At 40.0% G+C, this 23434-nt stretch overlaps 1 protein-coding gene across 16 annotated transcripts in view; it reads right to left on the minus strand.

The window, feature by feature from the left end:
• The window catches only part of BBS9 (Bardet-Biedl syndrome 9), a 432676-nt gene that overhangs the window by 299349 nt on the left and 109893 nt on the right, over positions 1-23434 (minus strand). For all 16 annotated transcript variants that reach the window (XR_005223953.2, XR_006288876.1, XR_006288875.1 and 13 more), the window contains 4 exons: positions 19707-19847; positions 18090-18185; positions 11048-11220; positions 7756-7908 (listed from right to left, as the gene is read on the minus strand). Coding sequence is in view for 11 of the 16 variants with exons in the window: in XM_043540615.1 (XP_043396550.1) it covers positions 7756-7908; positions 11048-11220; positions 18090-18185; positions 19707-19847 (563 nt within the window). In the remaining 5 variants the exon portion in view is untranslated. The remainder of the gene's footprint in view (positions 1-7755; positions 7909-11047; positions 11221-18089; positions 18186-19706; positions 19848-23434) is intronic.

Consider the following 23434-nt stretch of genomic DNA (forward strand, 5'->3'; position numbering starts at 1 on the left):
CAAATCCATCAGTTGTGACCCACTATTTTCATGGTAACCTCATGAGAGAATGACATTTTTTTCTTCTGTTGTTCATAATGATTTTATACTTTCCAGTGTAATAGCTCTTTTTTTCCTGTCTAAGAGAGATATGTAGCTGCTACAATTGCCAGTATTGAATCAAATCTATTAGAACTACATTTATAGGACACTAATACAAAAAGAATAATTACACCAGACAAGATTAAACAGGAAGACAGAAAACACAATCAAAAGAAAACCTCTCACAATTATAGACAGTTGAAGGCTATCTATATGTTTTTCTCCCATCATGTAGAGGTAAGATTGCCATTTCCTTATAATGGACCCATTAATAGCTTTATTATACACTGAGGCAGGATGTATCAAGTTCTACATCTCCAAGGACTAATAAAAAAAAGATTAGATCATAAAAATGTATTTTTACAAAGGAAATAAGTGTGGTTTGATTAATTTTCTCTGGTTCAGCAGATTGTATTTTCACTCAAATAAGTAACTTTGTATCTAATTAATTTGTAAAGCTGAAAATTAGCATTTAAATTCCACATGCATTATGGAAATCATGATTTAGAAGTTCATTCTGAATATATACGCAATGACATAAAAGGAATGCAAAGATAAAAGATTACACACAATTCATTTAAAACAGATACCAACATATTTGGGAAGTAAACTGTACGAATCATCATTAGGCCTATATTTCTCTCTCTCTCTCTCTCACACACACACACCCCCCCCCCCCAGTCTTAATATATTTTATATGTATGTCAGTATAGCAATTCTCATACAGGAGAGGGAATAAGCTATACTACTATAAGGCACCTTTATAACTATCTACAGTAGGTGTTGTACCAGTATAACTATTTCAGTAAAAAGTCCAATCCATAATCAAAATAATTATACCACAGTACAAAAACTTTAAGCAGTCCAGGTCTATGTCCCAGCTAAAACAGTCTCTGTCTCAGAGTGAATGAAAAAGTGTATAATGGGTAATACCAAATAAGCTATTCTCACAAACTTTAAATTGCCAAGTTCTAGAGAAAAAAGTTTGGAATACTTGTAGAAGCTGTTGTTTTTACAATCATCCTCTCCCCGTTCCCCCCAAATCTTTATAGGGTAATGGGAAAAGTCAAAGGCCAGAGTGTGGCACTTGGAAACAGTTTTGAGTTAGATGCAGTGCAGAGTTACTGGAGCATTCCTGGGGCAGAGGGACAACATGTGCACTGCTGCACCTTCACATGCATGCAGCATACTCCTGGAAGTTGTGCAGGTGACATGGAGTTCTTCTCATTTTCTTTTTTCTTTTGCCCCCAGTAGTTCAAGTAGAGCGGTACCCTCCTGTACGCAGTACGGGCAAGAGATTTTTAGTGGGTACGGGGTACCGGAAAGACTAAAGGAGCAGAACGCGGCTTGCGAGGACATTCATTCTTTATATGGCTTTAGCAGCACAATACATATGCTAACAGACTTAAAGGCTTTGTTTAAGTTTGTTAGCATATGTATTGTGCTGTTATGATGGTCAGGAGACCTCAAGAGGGGAGGAGAGGGGAGTGGGGACAGAAGGTGTTTAAACAGTGTTTTTGATTCTGTTTCTCTCCATTGGTCTGAATTATCCATGACATTCATACTGCATCACATCAAGTCCACATCATTAGAGGAATCCCTCTGCTTGCACGGACCAGAGGATGGTTAGATTCTGATGTCAGCCCAGTTCTGCAGCCTGACAGGAATCACCTATGTTGTCCCCAGTGTACATAGAATTCTTCTTTGCATCCAAAGTAGTCTAAGGGCAGGTCTTCACTACCCGCCGCATCGGCGGGTAGTGATGGATCTATCGGGGATCGATTTATCACGTCTCAGCTAGACAGGATAAATCAATCCCCAAACGCAATCCCCGTCGACTCTGGAACTCCAGCTCACAAAAGGCGGAAGCAGAGTAGAAGGGGGAGCAGCAGTGGTCGACTCGCCGCTGTCTTCACGGCCAGGTCAGTCGACCTAGGATACGCCGACTTCAGCTACGCTATTCATATAGCTGAAGTTGCGTATCTTAGGTCGATCCCACCGCCCCCCACCCCAGTGTAGACCAGGGCTAACATACATTTTGTTAACTGGAGCAGCAAAACAAAGAAAACAAATGCCTCATTTTCCAGCTTTGTCGGTGAGAGAACTATAAGTGAAGATTATAATGCCAGACACTGATGGCCTTAAACTAGCTGCCTCAGGAATCTTCTAAGAACTTTGCTGAAAATATGTTCCTCATCTTAGCAACAGAGCTAAGACTTATCACACATCTGCCCACCTTTATTCGAATGAAGCTCCTTCTGATCTGACAGCTCAGGCATTGTCCGTTTCATCCAGAACAATTTACAAACTTGGAATCTAATCCTGTAAACCCTTAATCATTTGATCAACCCCACTGAAGACAATGGGACTATCTGCATGACTACGGACCACTTTTGTGGTAAGAGTTTCAAGAGTCTGTTCTGTTCCTATAAAGGAACTTGAATCTCCCATTGAAATGCAATGTGTGGGTACAATACCATTATGTAGTTTAGGATACAGTTCTATTTAAAATTTGTCTTTTAATAAGTCATACATATGCTGAAATGGCTCCTCATCCAACTCCCATATTCCATATAAACAGACAGAAATACTACATATTTGGGGGGAAAGTGAGTAGTTAAGCATGTTGAGGTTTGTATATACAAACACCCATTTCATCACTGTACTGGAAAATATAGTTGAACTTAATTTTCTATGGAATTTGAAGAAAGTTTAACACAGAAAACAATTAGTGCTGTTAATCAGTGTGTATCTGAAAATATTACATGCCTTCTAAGAGAAAGGAATCAGTCCATACCTACTGGGAAAAAAAATGCTTCCAACTGGTATTCAGAAGAGTGCTACATAACACATACATAACCTCATGAGCAGAGGGCACAGAGGATACCCTCCCACATTATGACCAGCAAAACAATTAAATAAAATAAATAATAACAATAAAATCTCTAGGAAGCAGAGGTTCACAGATTTGCAAACCTAAAAACCTGTGTTATGCTTTAAACCAGTGGTTCTCAAACTTTTGTACTGGTGACCCCTTTCACATAGCAAGCCTGAGTGTGGACCCGCCCCTTATAAATTAAAAACACTTTTTTTATATATTTAACACCATTATAAATGCTGGAGGCAAAGCGGGGTGTGGGGTGGAGGCTGACAGCTCGCGACCCCCCATGTAATAACCTTGTGACCCCTTGAGGGGTCCCGACCCCCAGTTTGAGGACCCCTGCTTTAAACCACCTCAGCACCCGGTTTATGAACATGAAAAAGTTAACTGCAAAGGAACGCTTAAGCCCATTAACCTGAATGTGCGCCAGCCAGTGTGCCCTCACTGATTAAAGGCTCAGTCACACCTGAACAGCTAAAAATTAACCTTGCCCTTTTAGGCTAAACAGAGTTGTGTCATTGGCTTCATCTCTGTTGTTACATAACAGATAACAAAACTCCAATGGGGCATGGTGCTGGCACATAGGGTCTCAGGTAAGTGGTGTGATTTTTCAGAATCTCTTTTGGGAATAGTCTTGTACGTTAAATAGCTGGAACTTATGATTATGCGATTTCTATGCATGTATCATCTTGGTATCTGAAGTTATGAATATTAGCTATGTTTACTACATGTTTGCTCCTGTGGTAATGCTCACAAGGTGTTTCGCCAGCACTTGAAGGGACAAGTCAAGTTGAATGGCCCATTAAAGAACACTTAGCTCACAAAGGACCCTGAAAAACGACTGTCTATACTTAATGGACTTTTCCTGTGAACGCTCTAACTAGAATGCGGGTGGGGGTGATGGACGTGTAACTTGCCCATGTGACTCCAAACACATCTTTCACAGTGAGAACATATTTCCCTTCACCTGGCAGAAGGCGGGGCCCCGGTCTGGGGGCGGGGTGGAGTAACATGTTCCCCCTTGTGTCCCTCCCATGGGTGCAGTACTGGCAAGAAATGATTTCTACCTGCACCACTGCTTGCTCCATTTGGGATACCATGAACCCTAGAGCAGTAATAAGAGAGAAGTGCAGGCACTGAAATTTTGTTCCACTTTTACCCAAACCACCTAAAGCAGAAAGGAGAAACTCCTTACTCCTACCTCCAAGCTATGCTTCTATGGAAGGGCTAAGCAGTGTAGACCAAATGCTTATATTTTTTCCTATGGATTTCATTAACTCTGTCAACATGTAGATATGATGCTCTCATTCTTTTCAATTTTTCTACCCCTATTATAATGAAAGGTTTGCATGATAACATAGTTGTGAAAAAATAGCATTGCAACTGAACCGCCTTCCTATCCCTACATGCCAACTAGACAGGGCAATAAAAAAAAATGCAAACAAACTCTTCATTTGTGACTGACCACCAATGAAGAACAACAGAATGACAGCTTGTCTCTCAAAAGCTTGTCTCTCTCATCAACAGAAGTTGGTCCAATAAAAGATATTACCTCACCCACCTTATCTCTCTAGTATCCTGGGACCAACACAGCTACAACAAAACTGCAATAACAGAGTTGCACTTAAATCTTATTTCCCATATTATCCTAGTGGATTTAATATAAATAGGAGAGAGATGATTAATAAAACATAGCAAATGAGAATAATAAACCCTATTTTATGTAAGTATTTGAATGACTTCATCAGTGGCATTTCACCAGAATATATACTGTGATACAAAGAAATTTAAGATTTTTGTGCTGACTTCCTCATTCATTCAAGGCTTCATCCAAAGCCCCCTGAAGTCAATGGGAGTCTTCCCATTGACTTCACTGTATGCTGAATCAGGCCACCACTCTTCAGTCCCATGGCAGATGTTCTGCATTAAAGAACGTTACCAAATAGTTTAAAAATTATGGTCCTCAAATAAATAATTTTTCCCCCAAAGAAAATTTTAAACACATTTACTCTTAGTTTAAAATTTCTAATGAAATTTTTTAAAAGTATTGTAACATTCATTCCAATATCACAATGATCACGTTTAAGGGGACTTACAGTGTGAGGTTGATGCTATTCCTATTTACCCAGCTCGACTTTTTCATTTTTAGTGATACATCACCTTCCCTCTGCCCAATATTTTAAGTAATTGTTATTACTTAGATACATTTCCTCAAGTAGTCCAGAGAAACAAAGGATTGAGAAGAAGTTGCAAAGAAGAAGAAAAGGGAAGCAAGGTCAAAGCAAATATAGAAAATGTCACCAAACAATTCCACTTTCACCCACTGTTTCCTTCCCTGACCCAAACGGCAAAATAAATAATGAAACAAAAACATCAATCAATAAATTGCTTTCCATTCTAGCAAAACTCGTTAGGGAGCTTCAGGACTCAACCAATCATCACTTACACCAGTTTAAAGAACCAGCAGACAGACTAGATAGGATATCAGTATTGCTTTGGGTTTGAACAAACAGATGCTTTGAAAAGTTTTAGTCTAAACCATTACAAAACCATAACTGCAGAAGTGGGCAATGAACCATGTTTTACTTTCTTGTAAGATGTGGTGATGAGCATCAGATAAAATACCTAGACAGGTTAATTACATGAGCAGAAGGCACGTCTCCTGCTCCAGCCTATGTAGGGTTAAAACTCATGCTCAGTCCTTCACGTTTGGCTTCAACAACAAATTAACACAAAAGTTAACCTGGGGATTACAGTGGACGAGAAGCTGGATATGAGTCAACAGTGTGCCCTTGTTGCCAAGAAGGCTAACAGCATATTGGGTTGCATTAGTAGGCGCATTGCCAGCAGATTGAGGAAAGTGATTATTCCTCTCCATTCAGCACTAGTGAGACCACATCTGGACTGTTGCATCCAATTTTGGGCCCCCCACTACAGAAAGGATGTGGACAAATTGGAGAGAGTCCAGCGGAGGGCAACAAAAATGATTAGAGGGCTGGGGCATATGACTTATGAAAAGAGGCTGAGGGAACTGGGCTTATTTAGTCTGCAGAAGAGAAGAGTGAGGGAGGATTTGATAGCAGCCTTCAACTACCTGAAGGGGGGTTCCAAAGAGGATGGAGCTAGGCTGTTTTCAATGGTGGCAGATGACAGAACAAGGAGCAATGGTCACAAGTTGCAGTGGGGAAGGTCTAGGTTGGATATTAGAAAAAAAAAACTATTTCACTAGGAGGGTGGTGAAGCACTGGAATGGGTTACCTAGGGAGGTGATGGAATTTCCATCCTTAGAGATTTTTAAGGCCCGGCTTGACAAAGCCCAAGCTGGGATGATTTAGTTGGAGTTGGTCCTGCTTTGAGCAGGGGGTTGGATTAGATGACCTCCTGAGGTCTCTTCCAACCCTAATCTTCTATGATTCTATGAAGGAAAGTCCTTTCACTACACCATGTCTAACAAGAACCAAACTTTCACCAAAGTTTAGTTCTAACTTTAATTCAAGACAAATTCTGTTAATAAGAATGCTGTTATAACCTTTTCTGTCCAAGATGCCAGTATATTTTACAAAATAAATCTAGTAATTTTTCAACAACACACCCAGCCCAAATCTCTATGCTAATTATTGTGATTTTAGTACCATATTTTCCTAACTTAAAAAAGCCTCTCTCCTCTGGGCAGTGTGAGAGTCACACAAACAAAAGAAAACAACTGACTGACTCTACAGGGGAAACAGTGAAACTGCTTATACAGAAGATGCTGTCAAATATACAAAGTATATAGACTGAAGAGAGAAATATTCCTTTGCTCTCCTTCAGTTACAGTAGTTCTACATATAATTTCCAACATAGCAGATTTAAAAGAAAAATCAGTCAGAAATGTGATATTGAGTTGATTGCCCACACAAGAATAAAGTCAGAATGTGAGATCAAATACAGTTCATTTAGACTATTTTATTTTGATCACATTCTTAGGTCTCGAACCAGCAACTCTCAGGACACAGGAGGGCTGCTTGCCTATGCGAAGCCACATTGACTTCAATATGTGCAGCGTTCCATCCATGTGCTGAATCGGCCCTAGTTTGATAGTTCTTTTAAAAATTAGAATTCAATAATGCTATTTAAAAACATCTCGGAGCCATGCATCTACCAGGAGGCAACAACAAGGCAGGCTGGAAATGACAGACTAATCAGGTTTTCTAGAGAAAGGCATGAAATGCCTAGAAAGTGACTGCTTGGGAGAGAGAAGAGGAACATGCCTTGGGACAGGGATGACTCAGGCAATATGGGCTCAGGTAGTAACCAAAACTGGGGTTTTTCTGTTGTGTTTTCTGGCAGGATAAGCCCAGTTTGGTGTTATTTGGTGTTATTTGTTTTTACTACTTTTATTGTAGCTCTTGCATTCTGAAACCTTCAGGAAATAACTACCTTTGAGGAACAACATGGTCAACCTCAGATTATTTTGTTGTGACTGTTTCACCAGCCAAACCATTCCCACCGGTTTACAGTGCACCATAAAATATTTATACAAGCTATGAACTATAAAATATTTACACTATCCACATCAGTTTGGAAAGAACGATGTGCTGTTACGTTGGTGTGACCCAGGAGTAGAAATTCTGTGGTTGTAGATTAAATAAAACTACTGCAAATCATCTGGAAACTTGCAGAGAATATTAGGTTAAACAAATTACAGCTTCCTGGCCTCTTGGCTAGTAAATGTAACCAGGAAAATACAGCTTATATGCTTGAAACTGAGTTTTAGCAACAATGTAGTAGGTTCATAAACAAACAGCACTGACCTGTCGATAAGTTCCTTCTAGCAAGGTGTCCAGATGTTGGAGGGGAGCAGGTGTTTTGTCTTTGAATCGAGTTAGTAATCGTCGTTCAATAGCTCTAAATTGTATGGCTCTTTCAGACAACAGTTCTTCAAATTTTTCAGCATTCAAGCGAAGCTATAATTTATGGAGTTTCAAAAATTCAGATTAACAGTCTGATCCAGTAGATAGATTTTTTACCTTCAAAACACACATTTATAATGAAATGGTAGAATAATAATAAAATTCTTGGAAGACTTAAGAATATTTATAAATTCAAATAGCCGCCTTCTATGGTCACAATGACTATATCAGCTTCTATTGGTGTGGTTAATTTCACATTCATCATGAGATCTACCAATGGGTTGCAATAATGCCAGCTATTACTGAAACTGAAAATAATTGTTGACAGCCACGGTAATCTGTGATAAGGCACAAAAATCTCATGAGGTTTTATGAGAGGAGTGAAATTAACTTGTCACCACTAGCATATGAGGACTTCTCCTTAGTTCAGTATGCTGTGTCTGTGGCACATACCTATAACATATTAAATATAATACTGCATAAAAAGAGAAGGGTTATGACTGTCTTTGAACATGATTTAAAGTAATACATTCTGCCTTTCCTGAGATTAGATTTTCTCTTTTGGGGAAACGTTCCCCCACCCCCTAAATAGCCAGAGGCCAAGTGGTGCAGCCAATTTTCTTGAAATAACCACAAAAACTTGGCAAAATGATATATCAAATATCCAGCCAATAAGAATTCATACAGCTATCTGTATAATGATCTCTCTCTGTTATTTTCCAGTACATGTCCCTATAACACAACAATCACATCACAGAAAGACATTCTAAAAACTGGTTTAGGTTTTAGCAGGTCCACCAAGCAGGGCCAGTGTTAGACTCACTGGGGCCCAGGGCAGAAAGCTGAAGTCCCACCGCCTGGGGCTGAAGCCCGGGACCCTGAGCCCTTCCACCTGGGACTGAAGTCAAAGCCTGAGCAACTTAGCTTCCTGGGGGCCTCTGTGGCATGAGGCCCTGGGCAACTGCACTGCTTGCTACCCCCCTAATGCTGGTCCTGGCTTTTATATGCAGAAAACAAGTTGTTGTAGCGCAGGTGGGCCACAGAGTTTTTTTATAACATGTTGGTGGGGGGCCTCAGAAAGAAAAAGGTTGAGAATCCCTGCAGTATTTTACCTTTGAAAAGAAACAGTATTCAAAGAGCTATTCTCTTTCATGCAGCTTGCCAAATTCTAACTTACCTGGGGGCGGTGGACAGTATATTTGGTTTATTTTATTTTATTTATTTAATTTACACAAGCTAGCTAAAAGGTTGGGATTTTTTTTATTCTCATGGTAAGGAGGAAAACTGCAGGCTTTGTGCCTGGGCCAAAAAAATGTGTGTAATGATTTTGCAATGCTGCCTTAACAAAAGAGGTAAAGGGAAGTCAATATTTTTCAGTCTAAAGGGACTTTTTATGGTTAACAAAATGAGTCGGTCAAAACAAATGTTCATGGCTTCATTTTCATGGCATTAAATTGTTAAAAATAGCAAATGTAAATTGGCACATCACCAGCGACAGATCAAAGACAGCGACAGTCTCACCATTAAAATGATGTGAATAAATGAGGAATTTAGAGCCAGATTATGGTCAACTCCTGACCATAGGCACAATACGGAGAGTGCACAGAGTATCATCCCCACTTGTATTACTTGCCCAGTGAAACCATATGCTCCCCCAATCACAAGGACTGCTCAAGGCTAACACATGCTCCACCTTCCAGAAATTAAACACAAAATAAGGGTTTTTAGAATAATTTTCAACAACACTTTACAATTTTTGATAGTAATGGCCAAAGTAGTGAGCTACTAGAGAATTTTAGGCTTTATTATATTTAAACATCATTGATTTAAATAATTTTGTATTCAGAAATTAACTTCCATAATAAATAAATGCTTACCACTAATACAGACCTTTTCATCGTCAAAGACCTTTATAAAAAAGTTAATTAATCTTAAGAGCTCTGAGATCTAGGTGTGAGAAATATGGCAATTTCCTGCCATATTTTTGGGAGACCTCACAGAATTAAGTTTAAGTCTTTTCACAGTCCACTGTATTAAATTAATGGTTTATGTATTATTGTGGGGTGAGATTGCATATAACTTCTCACCGGGGGATGGGGTGGGGCAGGGGGGGAAATGGGACATATGTTAGACCTGTGGGTTCAAAGGACTATACTGAACAATATGACAGACAACAAGGGACTTTTGGAACAAAACTTGTTAAGTGGTTTTCCTGGGGAATGTCTAGGGTGAGGTGAATACACCACCTTTGATTATGCAAAATCCCAGCCTTTTGAAGCTATGCCCTGAGGAATGGGCCACCTGCTACATGAGACCAAGATCAAAGGCCCAAGCTTTATAAGGGAAAAATCAAACTATTCATGGTTGTTCTGATTCTGAATTAGAGACAGTTATGAACTTGTAACTGCAGGGAAAACCCATTGTGGATTTTGAAGAACTGATACCCACCAGAACACAAGTCTGGAGTTAGGATGACCTCTGATAAGCTTTTTAGCATCCACGTAGGTTCTTTTATTGTTTTAATATGTTATGTCTGCAATGCTTTCACCTTAAGAATACATGTGCTAGCTTAGAAAGAGCTGTGTGGTAAGTTGTAACTGTGGGAAATTACACTGTTCATAACCTCTAAGGAGAAAGCGAAGTGGAGACGCTAGCCTTCTAGGAAGTCTGGTTTGCTGAGGAGATCACCATGTAGGCAGGGAACTGTGAAGCCTGGCAAAACCCCAGTGAGGAGGGAGACACACGCAGGTCTCTACGGAAGAGAGGTGATGGCTGAGGAGCCAGGAGCCTAGAGTGAATGCCTCTGATGGACCCTGGAAGGGGAATACAGGTGTAGTTGCCTTGAACTGTGAGAGTATGCAGAGACATAAATATCCATCTTCCAGATATGGAAGCTGAGACTGAGACGTTAAGTAACTTGCCCAACATCACAAAGGGAGTCAGAGATAAGACATCCTGATTCCCATTCCTGAGTTCAGACCACTAGACAAGACAAGCTTCAATACAGTTGAATTGCAGGCTCTAATGCACTAGATCAGAAGCCCATCATTAAAGTAGCGAGGGGTTGCCCTGGTTAACATTTGAAAAAAACAGAAATACTGTAGTAGGGATTAGGGACAACTAATAGTGAGCAAAACTGACTATGAGAAAGTAATGACTTATCTATCAACAGCTTAAATATTATGAGACATACCTCAAAATGGCGATCAATTAGTTCAAAATACTCTTGTAAAGGAACTGAACCAGAAAAGGTACATGTGAAGTCTTTGCTATTTTGCTTCTTGAAATGTTCTTCAAGACGAAAAGCGAGCTCTTTTGTGATTAGCCAAAGGTCTTCTAATTGTTCACTCTGGATTCTATACCGCTCTTTAAAAACAAAAAAGAAGTAAAGAAAGATAAAGCCATATATACTAGTTCATATACTGTAGATAAGTCATTATATAAAAATTAGTCCAAGTTGTAAAATACTTCCAAAATCTTTAACAGAACTCTTCATAAAAGAAACAATTTTTGTAAGTGTTGTTTAAGTATTTCTGATATTTCATCTACCTAAGGTAGTTCTAAGTTACCCATCCTTGTGATTTTATCCATGTTTTTCCAACACTTAATAGTAAAATTTTGCAGCCAGATTCCCAAGTTTCCAGGACCTGAACCAGGTCAGTTGTTTTATGCAGAACTTTAAGTCCCTAAAGTATGATTTCACCAAAATAAGTACACAACTTAAAAGCTATTTCTTTTTAGTCATGTTATAGTCTTAATTCTACAAGAGCAACATCAGACTACTTACCTCCATATTTTGACTTTGTTGTACCAAGAGCAAAGTATTTATTGCTTGAATGCTATTTACTGTAAACTAAGGGCTTCATCATGGAGCACAAAGGGGATGGAGAACTGCCCTAACATGGCAGCCAGGGCTTCCCCTAATGTATGGGGAATACCCTAATTTATGGGGAATCCTCGGGTGGTGGTACAGAGTTAATACAACTAGCTTTATGCTGTTCACTCCCACCACCCAGGTTTAATGAGCTTTCCTGTGCAGGTTAGGATGAGAGCTGAAACCCAATGCACTCCAATAAACAAGAGACCAGCACAGTGATCCCTACAGAACCTCTATTAATGAAATGTTAAGTAGCCTTTTGGATGCTCTGAGTTATGGTGTGGGTCAAGAATCAGGGAAACAAACATGTGGCTCTCTCAGACCTGTATGTCCAAAGATATAGATAAAACCAACAAATTAAATTCTACCCAGAAACCATCACGCAACAAGTATAGATCCCAGAGCAGAATGCATTGCAGTAAATTAATTTTGATAAAAGCATGGATTATGGTATTGAAATCTGTATCTGTAAGAAACAGCTGAAATCTTCTGGACAGAATGAGAAAGAGCGCCCTGCCTAGATATTACTGGTAAACAGCGGTTCAACAGCAGTTAGAAATTTAATAATGCACCAAGAATGTGAACTTTAGGAATAAACAACAGATATGCACCCTCAATAAGAGGGGCAGATGCAAACCTTGCCATATCTTCCAGTTCCTTCCCCAAGTTTCACTTCAGTTTTATTAGGAAGCACTGTGCTCAGAGGCGGCATCTTTCTCTTATTTATTTATTCATCTCATTTTTTAAAATGATGGGTTCGTGCACAATCTTTATAAAAACTACACCATGACATTTTATCAGTATATGATAATCCCTTCAAAACTAAATCTTTCTGAGCACCATCACCCATCTACAATATTCATCCAGATAAAACCCTGGAGAACAGGTACAACTTGCAGTGTGATCAGTGTTGGCTCATTTATGCTCTGATAAGCCAGCTGGGAAAGAGAAGTTACCAGCTGAAGATCCCCCATTTAAAATTCACTGACTCTAGCCTCACCATGATTAAATCAGGTAAAATGTTAAGATTGAGCACTCTTGGTGACCTAAACTGCTGCAGTATCATACAAGCAAAGCTGTGGTACTAGACATAACCAGGCCCCATCTCATTTAAGGTCCTGACAACCTTCATTTAAATAAATATATATATAAGTCATGGCAATTTCATTTTGAATAATTACATTTTACATTACATCGACATTCTCACAACAGTTTCAAGCAGAAAAGCATTCTTCACTTCAACTCCTAAAAAACATTGTGTTGCTTTCCTAATGAAGAATGGCTGCATGCACCACCTCAAACGTTGTTAATTTAGATAATAGGGAATTATATCAATGTATAGAAATAATTTGTAATGTGCTTTGTGATCCTGCTGGATAAAAGGTGTTAATGTAAGAATAAAATATTCAACCAAGACAAAAACCAATTATTGGCATTAGCCCATGTCATCCTTAACATCAAATTCACATAGTTAAATATTTTAATAAGTTGCAAATCATACAGCTGACAGAAAGAAGCTACCACTTTTGATTCTACATCATATTTGTATGCAATTCTTTTCTCTCCAGTTTCTTGTACAGCAAATCAACACTAACTAAAAGTAAAGAAAAGAAAATGCTGTTGAAAACCATTTTTTTTTTTTAAAAATAATGGTTATCCAGAGAGACATTTTTAAACACTGCCATATTTCTTTTCATTATTCATCCATCAATACACTGTCTGAGAGGAAATACAAAAGCGCAGCTGTGATGCAAAAGGGCACTGAGGTTTTGGATACAGAAAAATAGAGATTGTTTTTAATCAATTTTTTTTACTTGTTAGCAAAGTTCATAGTAAAATCAAATGAACCAGGAGTTTTTAGAACATTAGTATACTTATTAAACATTTTCTCAAGGATCAGTAATCCAAGACTGTTTGACATTAACACTGGCGTCATTCCCAGAATACACATTTCACTGAAGGGAGAATGACAAATTCCGTTTACAAAGTTACAGGAAAGAAGCAAGTTTTATTTAAAAACATGTCTATTAAAAGACAAGAACACCATCTGTTAAAGATAACATTCAACCTACTTTCCATTTTTTAAAATCTCACAGTGAAATGGCTGGGCCTACTGGATATAGCATTGGATTTTGCCTCTTCTTTCCTTTTAATGAAATGAGCTTGGAAAGTTTCAGACCAAAACAACAGCCACTTCATTTATAATTGACATAACTAATACATTAATGGGTTAAAGTGGGGGTGGGGAACCACCCACCTAGTTTTCCCTAAAATAGTTTCAATACATTTTTTGCTGGTCAATACAAACACAATCTAACTTTATTTGGGGCAAGGTAGTCATTTACTCTATGTGACTTAGTAAGCTATTTGGCTGAAGGAGAAGGTTAATTAGATTTGAAAAAGTATATATGAACAAGGGGAACTGAGAAGCCTTAATTGTACCATATCAATGCTCTCAAAATAGAAATTCAATGGAAGCAGTAACAATTAGCTGTATTTCCAAGTGCCTTTATAATAGTCAACCAATTTAACGTTTAAATGTAAAAAAGCTTTTCCACTGCAAGTTATGAGTACATTTCTTTCAGAAAATTCTGACATGGGAAAGCAGATCACTCCGAGGACTAATGGATTACAAACTCTTTCATATCCAACCTAGGATGAGAGTAACTGAAAGTGTTTAAAACTCAGTGGTAGTTTATCTGAAAGGAGTTCCATTCCAGTGCGTAGGAGACAAGAACCCATATCACAAAAAATGCCAACACAATTAGCACTATAGGCTCTCTCTCAACTAGGATAAAAAGGTTTAATTTTTAAAATATTTTGGCTAACACATTTTAAAATCTCAGTGCAAACAGGGCAAGCTGAATTTTAACATACATTCAAGGTGAAACTCCAGCTCCTCCCCAGGATTCATTTTGACGTGCTTTTTCTACATTAGGGTTTTTTAATTCTTAGTTAAAATGGATTAGCTAATACATTGTAAAAACCAGACACAGTAGCTAGCATCCTTGTTTGCAGCCTTAACAAAGAAGCTATAAACTAAATGGGTACAAAGACTTTCACCACCACTGCACCAAGTCCTTCCAGATCAGGATTGAGACACATTTGTGGTGGAACACAGGAGAAGTTTGCACTTCCTCTGTCCATGCTGTACTTGTTCCATCAGCAAAGGACTTTGTCTCAAGGCACTATTATTTTCCCATGGACCATCAGTTCATCTGGTACAGGTCACTTGCTCTACAAATTTTTTGTTTTGTTTTGTTTTTTAAAAAAAGAAAACTTCCAAATGATCTCCCTGAAAAGGAAAATTTTATTATACAAACAAACATAGCTAATATATGATTTATGTGACAGGATAATGAGCAGTCCCTAACACTTACACATTCACTCTGCACTCTAGGACACACACAACTTAGCCATTCAAACACAACTCATTTTAATAGCATGAAATTCTACCAAACAGCATAATTTTAAATGCATTTGTATTGTGCCATCTGAAAACAGGTCACAGGCCTTCCACGAGGCCCGAGCACGGAAGGCTCTGAAGTACACCCCACTGGCCAACACTCAGAGTCCAGGGCTACGAGGTGCAGATCCACGCCCTGGTCACGAGAGCCCTGGGCGCATGGGACCCCCACAATGAGCCAGTACTGAGAGTGTGCAGAGTCAACCGACGCTACACCCGGCTCATGAGACAGCTCATGGTGTCCGACACCATCAGATGGTCCAGACACATCTACATGGAACACATCACAGGACACTGCCAGCACCAGGTTGAGTAACTGAGAAAGCCGACCAGGGAAATAACCCACTTCCTTCCCTGACGAACCGAGGGACGCACCCCACCCATGTACTTATTCTCTACACCAATGCTGACTTGGACTCTTAATATATCCCATGGGTGACGTACCCGAGCCCATTTTATATCCACTGACACTTGAAAACTCCCACACCCCAATCTGGATCTATCCTGGTTGTGTGATATATATGTACCTCGTGAACCTTGTAACCGATACTTGCAATCCCGCATAACCCAAGCCCAACCCCAGATGTACAGTACCTTCCCTCTTAGCTTTGATTTTAAACATTAACTTTAATAAAATTTTTAAATCTATTATTGATTACCTTTGCTCATAGAAGCCCTGAGAATGAAATACCACTACATGGACTTTCCTTATGCATAATATTTTTTCAAAGTGTTTCATACACATTAAAGATATTTTTCCAAGATACAACTTAACCAAAAAAGATTTGATGTATTTTGTAGCTACTCCTGCCAGTGTGAATTAGATATTAGCCATACAACAGGTTGCTACATGGAAAGTGGCATGAAACACCTCATTCGTTTTCAAAAGGCTTCCCAGACAAGACAAGAAAAATGATGCCTAGTCAGATTAGGGGGAAGAATAAATGTTTTAAATCTTCTATGTAGTGTGATCCTTACAGGTCAGGCCTAGGAAACAAATAAGGCAGTGTGGGAAAGTTTATATTAAGACTGTAAGCATCATTCCTAGCTTGTGAATAAACAAAATCAGAATGGAAAGGAAAAACCTGGAGGTTCTAGTGGAAGGACTGAAAATCATGTCCTCACTAAATGTTAAAATACATTCAGCCTAGCCAGTCAGATCAACTCATGTAATACAACAATTCCATAAAACAGGAATCTAAGTAACTGATTTTAACTTCAGTTTATAAGTAAAACTCTATTTACATATCCTTTAAAATCTCTGGTTCCTAGAAACTATTACTGAATGTTCCAGTTCTTTCAAACTGTTTAAATTCTACTGTCAACTTAAATATTAAAAGTCAACAAACAATAAAACACAGCACACAAATACTGCACACAAACCTAATTCAAACAAATACGAATCCAATAAATGTAAAATGACTGATATTGTAAAAGGTCTTTAATAACCACTGTCCAGATGTTTCCAGTCTTTAATGGCTTTGATGGTGTTAAAAAGGTATTAAGTATTTTCTCACAGTTTAGAATGCCTTACCTTGATGCCACTGATATTTGTAAAAGCCATCTTGAATAAATGATTTTAAAAACACATATTTCTTAGTCATTTGGATTATAGTAGAACCTCAAAGATTCAAACACCAGAGTTACGGACTGACTGGTCAACCGGACACCATGTTAAACTGGAAGTAACCAATTAGACAGCAGCAGAGACCAAAAAACCCAACCAAATACTGTACAGTGCCTGTATTGCATCTGAAAGGTAGGCACATATGGGCTGCCTTTCCCCACCCTTATCGCCATCCCCACACACAGGGCACCCACTTACAGCTAGACAGTGAAGATGCTGTGATTCACAGGCAAAGCTGTGAGCCCCTGCTGCCAACCCAAGACAGCCAGACCAGGAGCAGCACTGCTTTCCTGTAGAACGTGGATGCTGATTTCACCCTCGCCCCCACCAGAGGGGAACGCACTATTTTCACCCCTCCACCCCGGCGAGGGGGAGGGTACAAGTTTGTCCAGGCCAGGGAAAGACGCTGTCTGAAAGGAAGCTGCCTAGCTGCCTCTGGAACCTGGCCCAGAGTTTGAACTGCTGGAGCCAGAGATGGATTTTGTTCAGAGTTACGAACATTTCAGAGTTACAGACAATCTCCATTCCTGAGGTGTCCGTAACTCTGAGTTTCTACTGTAATTTTATTTGGATAAAAATATTGCAGATCAACAAACTAGCTTTACTGTCTGTCATTAACCAAGACAGTGTTCACATATCATCCATTCTATGTCCTCCAGTTTGAACTCAGTAGTGTGCAACAAGTATTTTAGTTTTGAAATTTGGCATTTAGGCATGTAAAAATGCAGACAGGTGCCTAATCTGTTAGGTGTTTTTCTAACTCCCACTGGAAGTCAAGGGGCGTGCTTGCGTGTTTTGTAAATCCCACCAGATGCCTATCTGCATCCTGAAGCACCTAAATACCTGGCTAAAAGCCCATTTTCTCTCTGAGATTTTTCAGTCTTGAATAAAAACCTGTGACATTATAAAATTTATATGCAATAACTTAAAAAAAAAATTATCTGGCGCCCTTTTAGTGGTTTTCAGAAAACTACTGTACAATAACTAAGTAGGATTTTGTTTAGTTTCAGCATTTCCTTGCTTCTTTAAAATATTATTGGAGGGTGAGGGGAATTTGCTCAGGGACCTACTATTCACAGTAAGAGAACTTCTGCGTAAAATTCCTCATGCAGCAACTAGTATACTACATGTGGGCAGATCCTTAGCTCGTTGAAATCGGCATAGCACCATTGACCTCAATGGAGCTACATCAACACACACCAGTTTATGATCTGGCCCATAATCTTATCTTAATCCATAATTCAATTATTTCCAATACTACTTACGTGAGGTTTTTGAAGCAAGAAGAGTGATTCTAGAACCAGTTAAGAACTGGAATCCCAGAACATTTACCTGATCTTCATCAGACTGATCAGCAAAGTCTACAAGAGAAAGTTCAAAATGAACTACATAAGTATCTTGCTATAATTCAACAAAAGATTGCAGCAAACTTCTGATCCACATTAAAGGCTCGACTGTATTTGCACAGGTAACACATATGAGGGAGATCTGCATACGAAGGGAGCCACACAAAGGCAGAGAACAGCAGCCATCCCTGTGAGCAGAGATTGCTTGGTCCATGCTGCCTTCAGGAAGTAAATAATCCAGAAAGCGGCAGAGATGAAGCATGGCCATGACCCCTTCTCCCAATGCACCAGCCCACAGAACATGACCAGGGCACTGTTTCAATCTGCAACATCCCCTAAGATAGTACAGGGCGAATCGACTGCAGCCCCAGAAGAGACTGTACCTCCAGAATGCTCCCCCTGGGGAGATGCAATTCCACACTGCCCTCTATTCAAAGTTCTGTGGAAATTTCACAGATGAGCCCCACAACTGTATAACCTATTGGAAAAAGACCTTTAGATTTTAAGAGTTCAGTCTCATCTTTCAGTACGTAGTCATTCTTAACTATCTACCTTGTTAAATTAGCCATTATGCAATTTTATTACTGTGTGAAGTGCACTGTAAAGCACATCTGGTCTTAAAAGGGCTGGAACAAGGGTATTACATAACTCCACCATAATCGCAAAAAAATCAGAAGGAGGAGAGGAGACAATAGCCAATATGCATTAATGAACCCACACAAACCCAGTTTCCTCATAGATCACAGAGGATCTATTCAGCTCCTTATTCAGCCACTGTAAAAAAAAAGATGAATTTAAAGCTACACAATTTGATGCACCCTTTTGGCCACAAGTCTGCAACATAAGTTTTAATTAAATACTGTAATTATAGGTGTTGTTCTGAACCAGTACAAATTGTTTTTGCGACTTTGGACAAATTGTAAATGTTGCTCTATGTAGATTTCTCTTTTTGAAAACAGTCTTATCACATTTTTCAATTTGATCAATAAAATATTGATGTGAATCGCAAAATTATAAAATAAAATGCACTATTTTAAAAAATATCTATAAAACAGAAACTCATAACAGGGAAAAATTTTCAAAGCTTTCAGGTAACACTGGAACCTATACTGAAACCTAAACGCAGAAGACACAAAAACCCAGAAAAGCAAGTCTTTATAGAATTACTTACCTGAAGCTTAAATACATTTGAAAATCAATACATACATTATATTGCATATAAATAAAAGGGAAAATATTCAAACTTGAAGTAATGCAACATCACAGTCACAAATGAAGCATTTTGATATGTTGGTTTCCATGCAGTAAACCATAATAATTATTATAATATTTTAACAAAATTTAAAGCCCTACATTGATATCCTGATAATACATATCATACCTTTGAAAACTAAAGCCAAACAAAAATATTCAGCTTTGTATTTATCATTTGGCAATTATCTTATAATTACCCTATCATTACTTCATGATGAAAGATTCCGATCTGAATTCCTAACATTTCTTATGTTACAGACACATCACCATCAAAAGTCCTACCTGGAAAAAGGTTCACAAGACTGACAGGAGGTTTATTGGTATCGATAGTTAGTTTGTGGTTTGCTGTTTTTGAAGGTTGAGCTGGAAAGCAAATTAACCGCAAGGGTAGTCTAAATTTGCACTGAGCAACTCTTGGTATTCCTGAAATGACAGGACAGATAGTTTGCATTGACAGTGACAATATCTGTATTCTGAGGGCAAGACATTTCATGACATTGTTTATCAAAAAGCTATATATATTTTTAGTGTAGATCAGGAACTCATTAAAACAAAATGGTCAAGCCATGCAAACTTTTGGATTAAGGTTAATTTTCAACCTAAACACGGTTTTAAAACTAAACAATGAAAAACACTCTTGTAATGACAAATTAAAACTGAATGTTTTGGTTTCAGACTCCATGAAAATAGTATTAACCAAATCAATTAAAGCTGTATATCTGTATTCATAGTGACTATGTAGCACTAAAGAATATTATATGTTTGTACAGACCTTCAGCCAAATAATTCCACTTTAATATGACTGCGAGTTGTACGGCATATGCCTCATGCGTTGAATGGAGTGTATGGATACAGCAGCAATGTATTATGCACTCCTCTCAATTATCATGACAACTACACACTTTTTCAGAACGTACATGCTTGTTTATTTGTCATACCATTAAACAAAATCTGTCCTCCATCAAATGGCAACAAGTTTTGGCTTAATAAAATACTGTCCAGTAGATGTTAACATTTGTCTAACCTTTGATAGAATATATAAGAAAGAAGGCAGCACGTTGAAAAGATACCTTTTGATTTTTGCTTATGAAGGGCTGGGTGCAATTTCTAACAAAAACAGACATTTATACTTAAAAAATTAAATGTCAACTTTAAGCATGCTACAACTATAGCTACAATGAGCTGCAGAATAAGCAATAAGACATCGCAAATTATCACTGCACACCATGCTGTACTACATTTGGCTAAACCAGTGTAAAAGAATGCTGCATCCACTTTCCTCATCCTGAAACTTCGCACCTCAACATCAGTGAGTTATACAATCCAGTTGAAAATAAAATTCTTAATTAAAATTAAAGAGACAAGGTTGGTGAGGTAATATCTTTTACTTGGCCAACTTCTGTGGATGAAACAGTCAAGTTTTCGAACTCCACAGAGCTCTTCTTCAGGACTGGGAAAGGTACTCTGAGTAACACAGCTAAATACAAGGTGGAATCAATTGTTTAGCATAAGCAGTTAACACATATTGTGAGAGACCACTGAAGGTGAAGTAGCCTGTTAACACCTCTGCAGTCATCATTTTTCTGTGTGAGTTCATTTGAAAGCATAGTGATTGTCTGGTTTCATCCACCTAGTTGTTATTGGGCCATTTAGTTCACTGGATGAGGTACACCACATGTTGTGATAGCCATGTGTAGGACTGATGGATCTTGAAACGTGTGGCATGGGAAGTATTGATTATCATAGCAGTGGAGATACATATACAGGTTTTGCATCTGTTGTTTGGCAGGAGCTGGTGGCACTTGGAGTTGATAGGCCCTGGTCTGTGGGTAGCTTTCTTCTGATGAGGTTGGCAAGATTCTGGGGTTGTTTGAAAGATAGGAGAGAGAGAGAGAGTTCAGGAAAGATTTTTTTCAGGATGTGATTCCCATTGAGTATGGGTTGTAATTGTTTGGTGATGCCATGTATGGGTTTCAGTGCGGGGTTACAGATGACATGTGCAACCAGTATTTTTTCCCCTGTATCGAAGCAGTTTCCCAGGGTATTTGGGTAGCCCATTCCATAATGCAATCTACTTATCTCATAGAGTGTCCTTATTTGGTAAAGGTGTGTAGGTGTGAGTGGCAGTCCCTTACCGTGAATCTCCGACGGCAGCCACACCTCTTTGCTGTCATGCACCTAGAATGGCAGTCTGTACAAGGGGGAAATTAACCCTCAGGCACAGTAGAGCAGTGAACAGTTCAGGCGCCCAAGCCCTTAGGCAGGGCGTGGCACCAAGCAGTCTAGAGCAGCGGTCTCCAAACTGGGGTGCGATGATCCCAGGGGGTGCGCAGCAGCAGTAGTACCGCCGGACGGCACGCAGCTGTTTTTTTTTTTTTAATCGGCAGCTGCTCTGCACATCCACGGCTGGTGTTCCCCTCCTGCGGCCTGCCTGCGGCGGGTCTTCTGGTCTTCTTCCGTCGGCAGCGCGCCTGCGGCAGGTCACCCTGGGGGCGTGAGAGCCAAAAAGTTTTGAGACCACTGGTCTAGAGCTCCAACCCTCAGGCAGGGTAGAGCAGGTAAGAGTCTAGGAGCCCGGTCTTCAAGCAGGCATGAGCGCCACACACAGTCTAGGGGGCGCTGGCAAGGGGTGAGCACCCCACACAGTCTAGCATCCTAGCTCAGCGGACAGTAGACTCTTACAGGCCTTCTGGCGGAAGCTGGGGAGGCTGCTACCCCAGGGGAAAGGGGGACGCAGGCCCACTCAACTCCACTGCGTCCCAGCCCAGGGCCCTAACAGTGGCAGAGTGGCCCGCCACTAGATCAGCGGGGATCCACCCGCTGACCTTGTAACAGGCCTGCACTTTACCAGACTGTTGTCTAGTTTCCCTGGGCTACTTCCTACTCTCTCTAGCTTTCGTACCTCGGTGCAGTCAGAGTCTTGTGTCTCCTCAGGCTACACCATCAGTGGCAACCCCAAGAGCTCCTCAGCATTGGTTGGGTCTGGCAGCTTAGGCGAGTCCTCAGGGTAAGTGAAGACTTCTGCGAGCTCCTGCATCAGCAGTGGGGAGAACACATATGTCTTCTTTGGCAGATGCTGCTCAACTGAGCTACAGGGCCCGCCTTTTATACTTCCTGTTCCCTCTGCTTCTGGTGTCGTAAGCATGGCCTTCCTGGTTCTGCCCACCAGGGGCATCCGGCCGTACCTCACTGTCAATCTCGGTGGGCAGCCATGTCTCTTTGCTATACACACATCCCTCAAACCCAGCTCCCAGTCTCCAGGACTGGTCAGGTCCCCTTCCCCCAGTCGTGACAACGTGTCTGGATTGGTGTGCTCCTTACTAGCTCAATGTTGAATGGTAAAGGCGAATGGATATAGAGTCAGGTGCCAGCGCATCAGCCGGGTGTTGGTATCTTTCATCTGCTGGAGCCATTTCAGCAGCACGTGGTCCGTCACTACCATAAAGGGGCTCTTGAGGAGGTAGTGGTAAAGCGCTTCTAAGGCCCATTTGACAAGTAGAGCCTCTTTCTCAATTACTGAGTAGTTCCGCTCCCACGGGAACAGCTTACAGCTGATGTATACTACCGAGTGCTCTTCACCGTCAATGTCCTGCAAGAGGACAGCCCTTACTCCCACCGCTGAAGCATCGGTTTGAACGATGAACCAGCATGTAAAATCAGGGCGATATAGTATGGGCTCTCTGCAGAGATGGTCTTTCAGAGCCTGACAGGCTACCTTGCAGTCAGGGTTCCACCGCACCCACAGTGGCTGGTCTTTGGTAAGCAGCCCAGTGAAGGGAGCAGCAATGGTTGCAAAGTCTGGGATGAAGCGCCGATAGTACCCACTAGTCCCAGGAACTGCCAGACCTGTTTCATAGCGGTTGAGGCTGAGTGATCCTGGATAGTCTGGATTTTTCTGAGTAGGGGGGTGCAGCTTGCCTCACCCCAAGGTGTATCCTTGGTAAGTTGTTTCCTACCACCTGGCATTTCTTGGGGTTGGCAGTGAGACCTGCCCCGCAGAGAGTCCTCAA

The sequence above is a fragment of the Chelonia mydas genome, chromosome 2 (assembly GCF_015237465.2).
Source record: "Chelonia mydas isolate rCheMyd1 chromosome 2, rCheMyd1.pri.v2, whole genome shotgun sequence".
Lineage (NCBI taxonomy): Eukaryota > Metazoa > Chordata > Testudines > Cheloniidae > Chelonia > Chelonia mydas.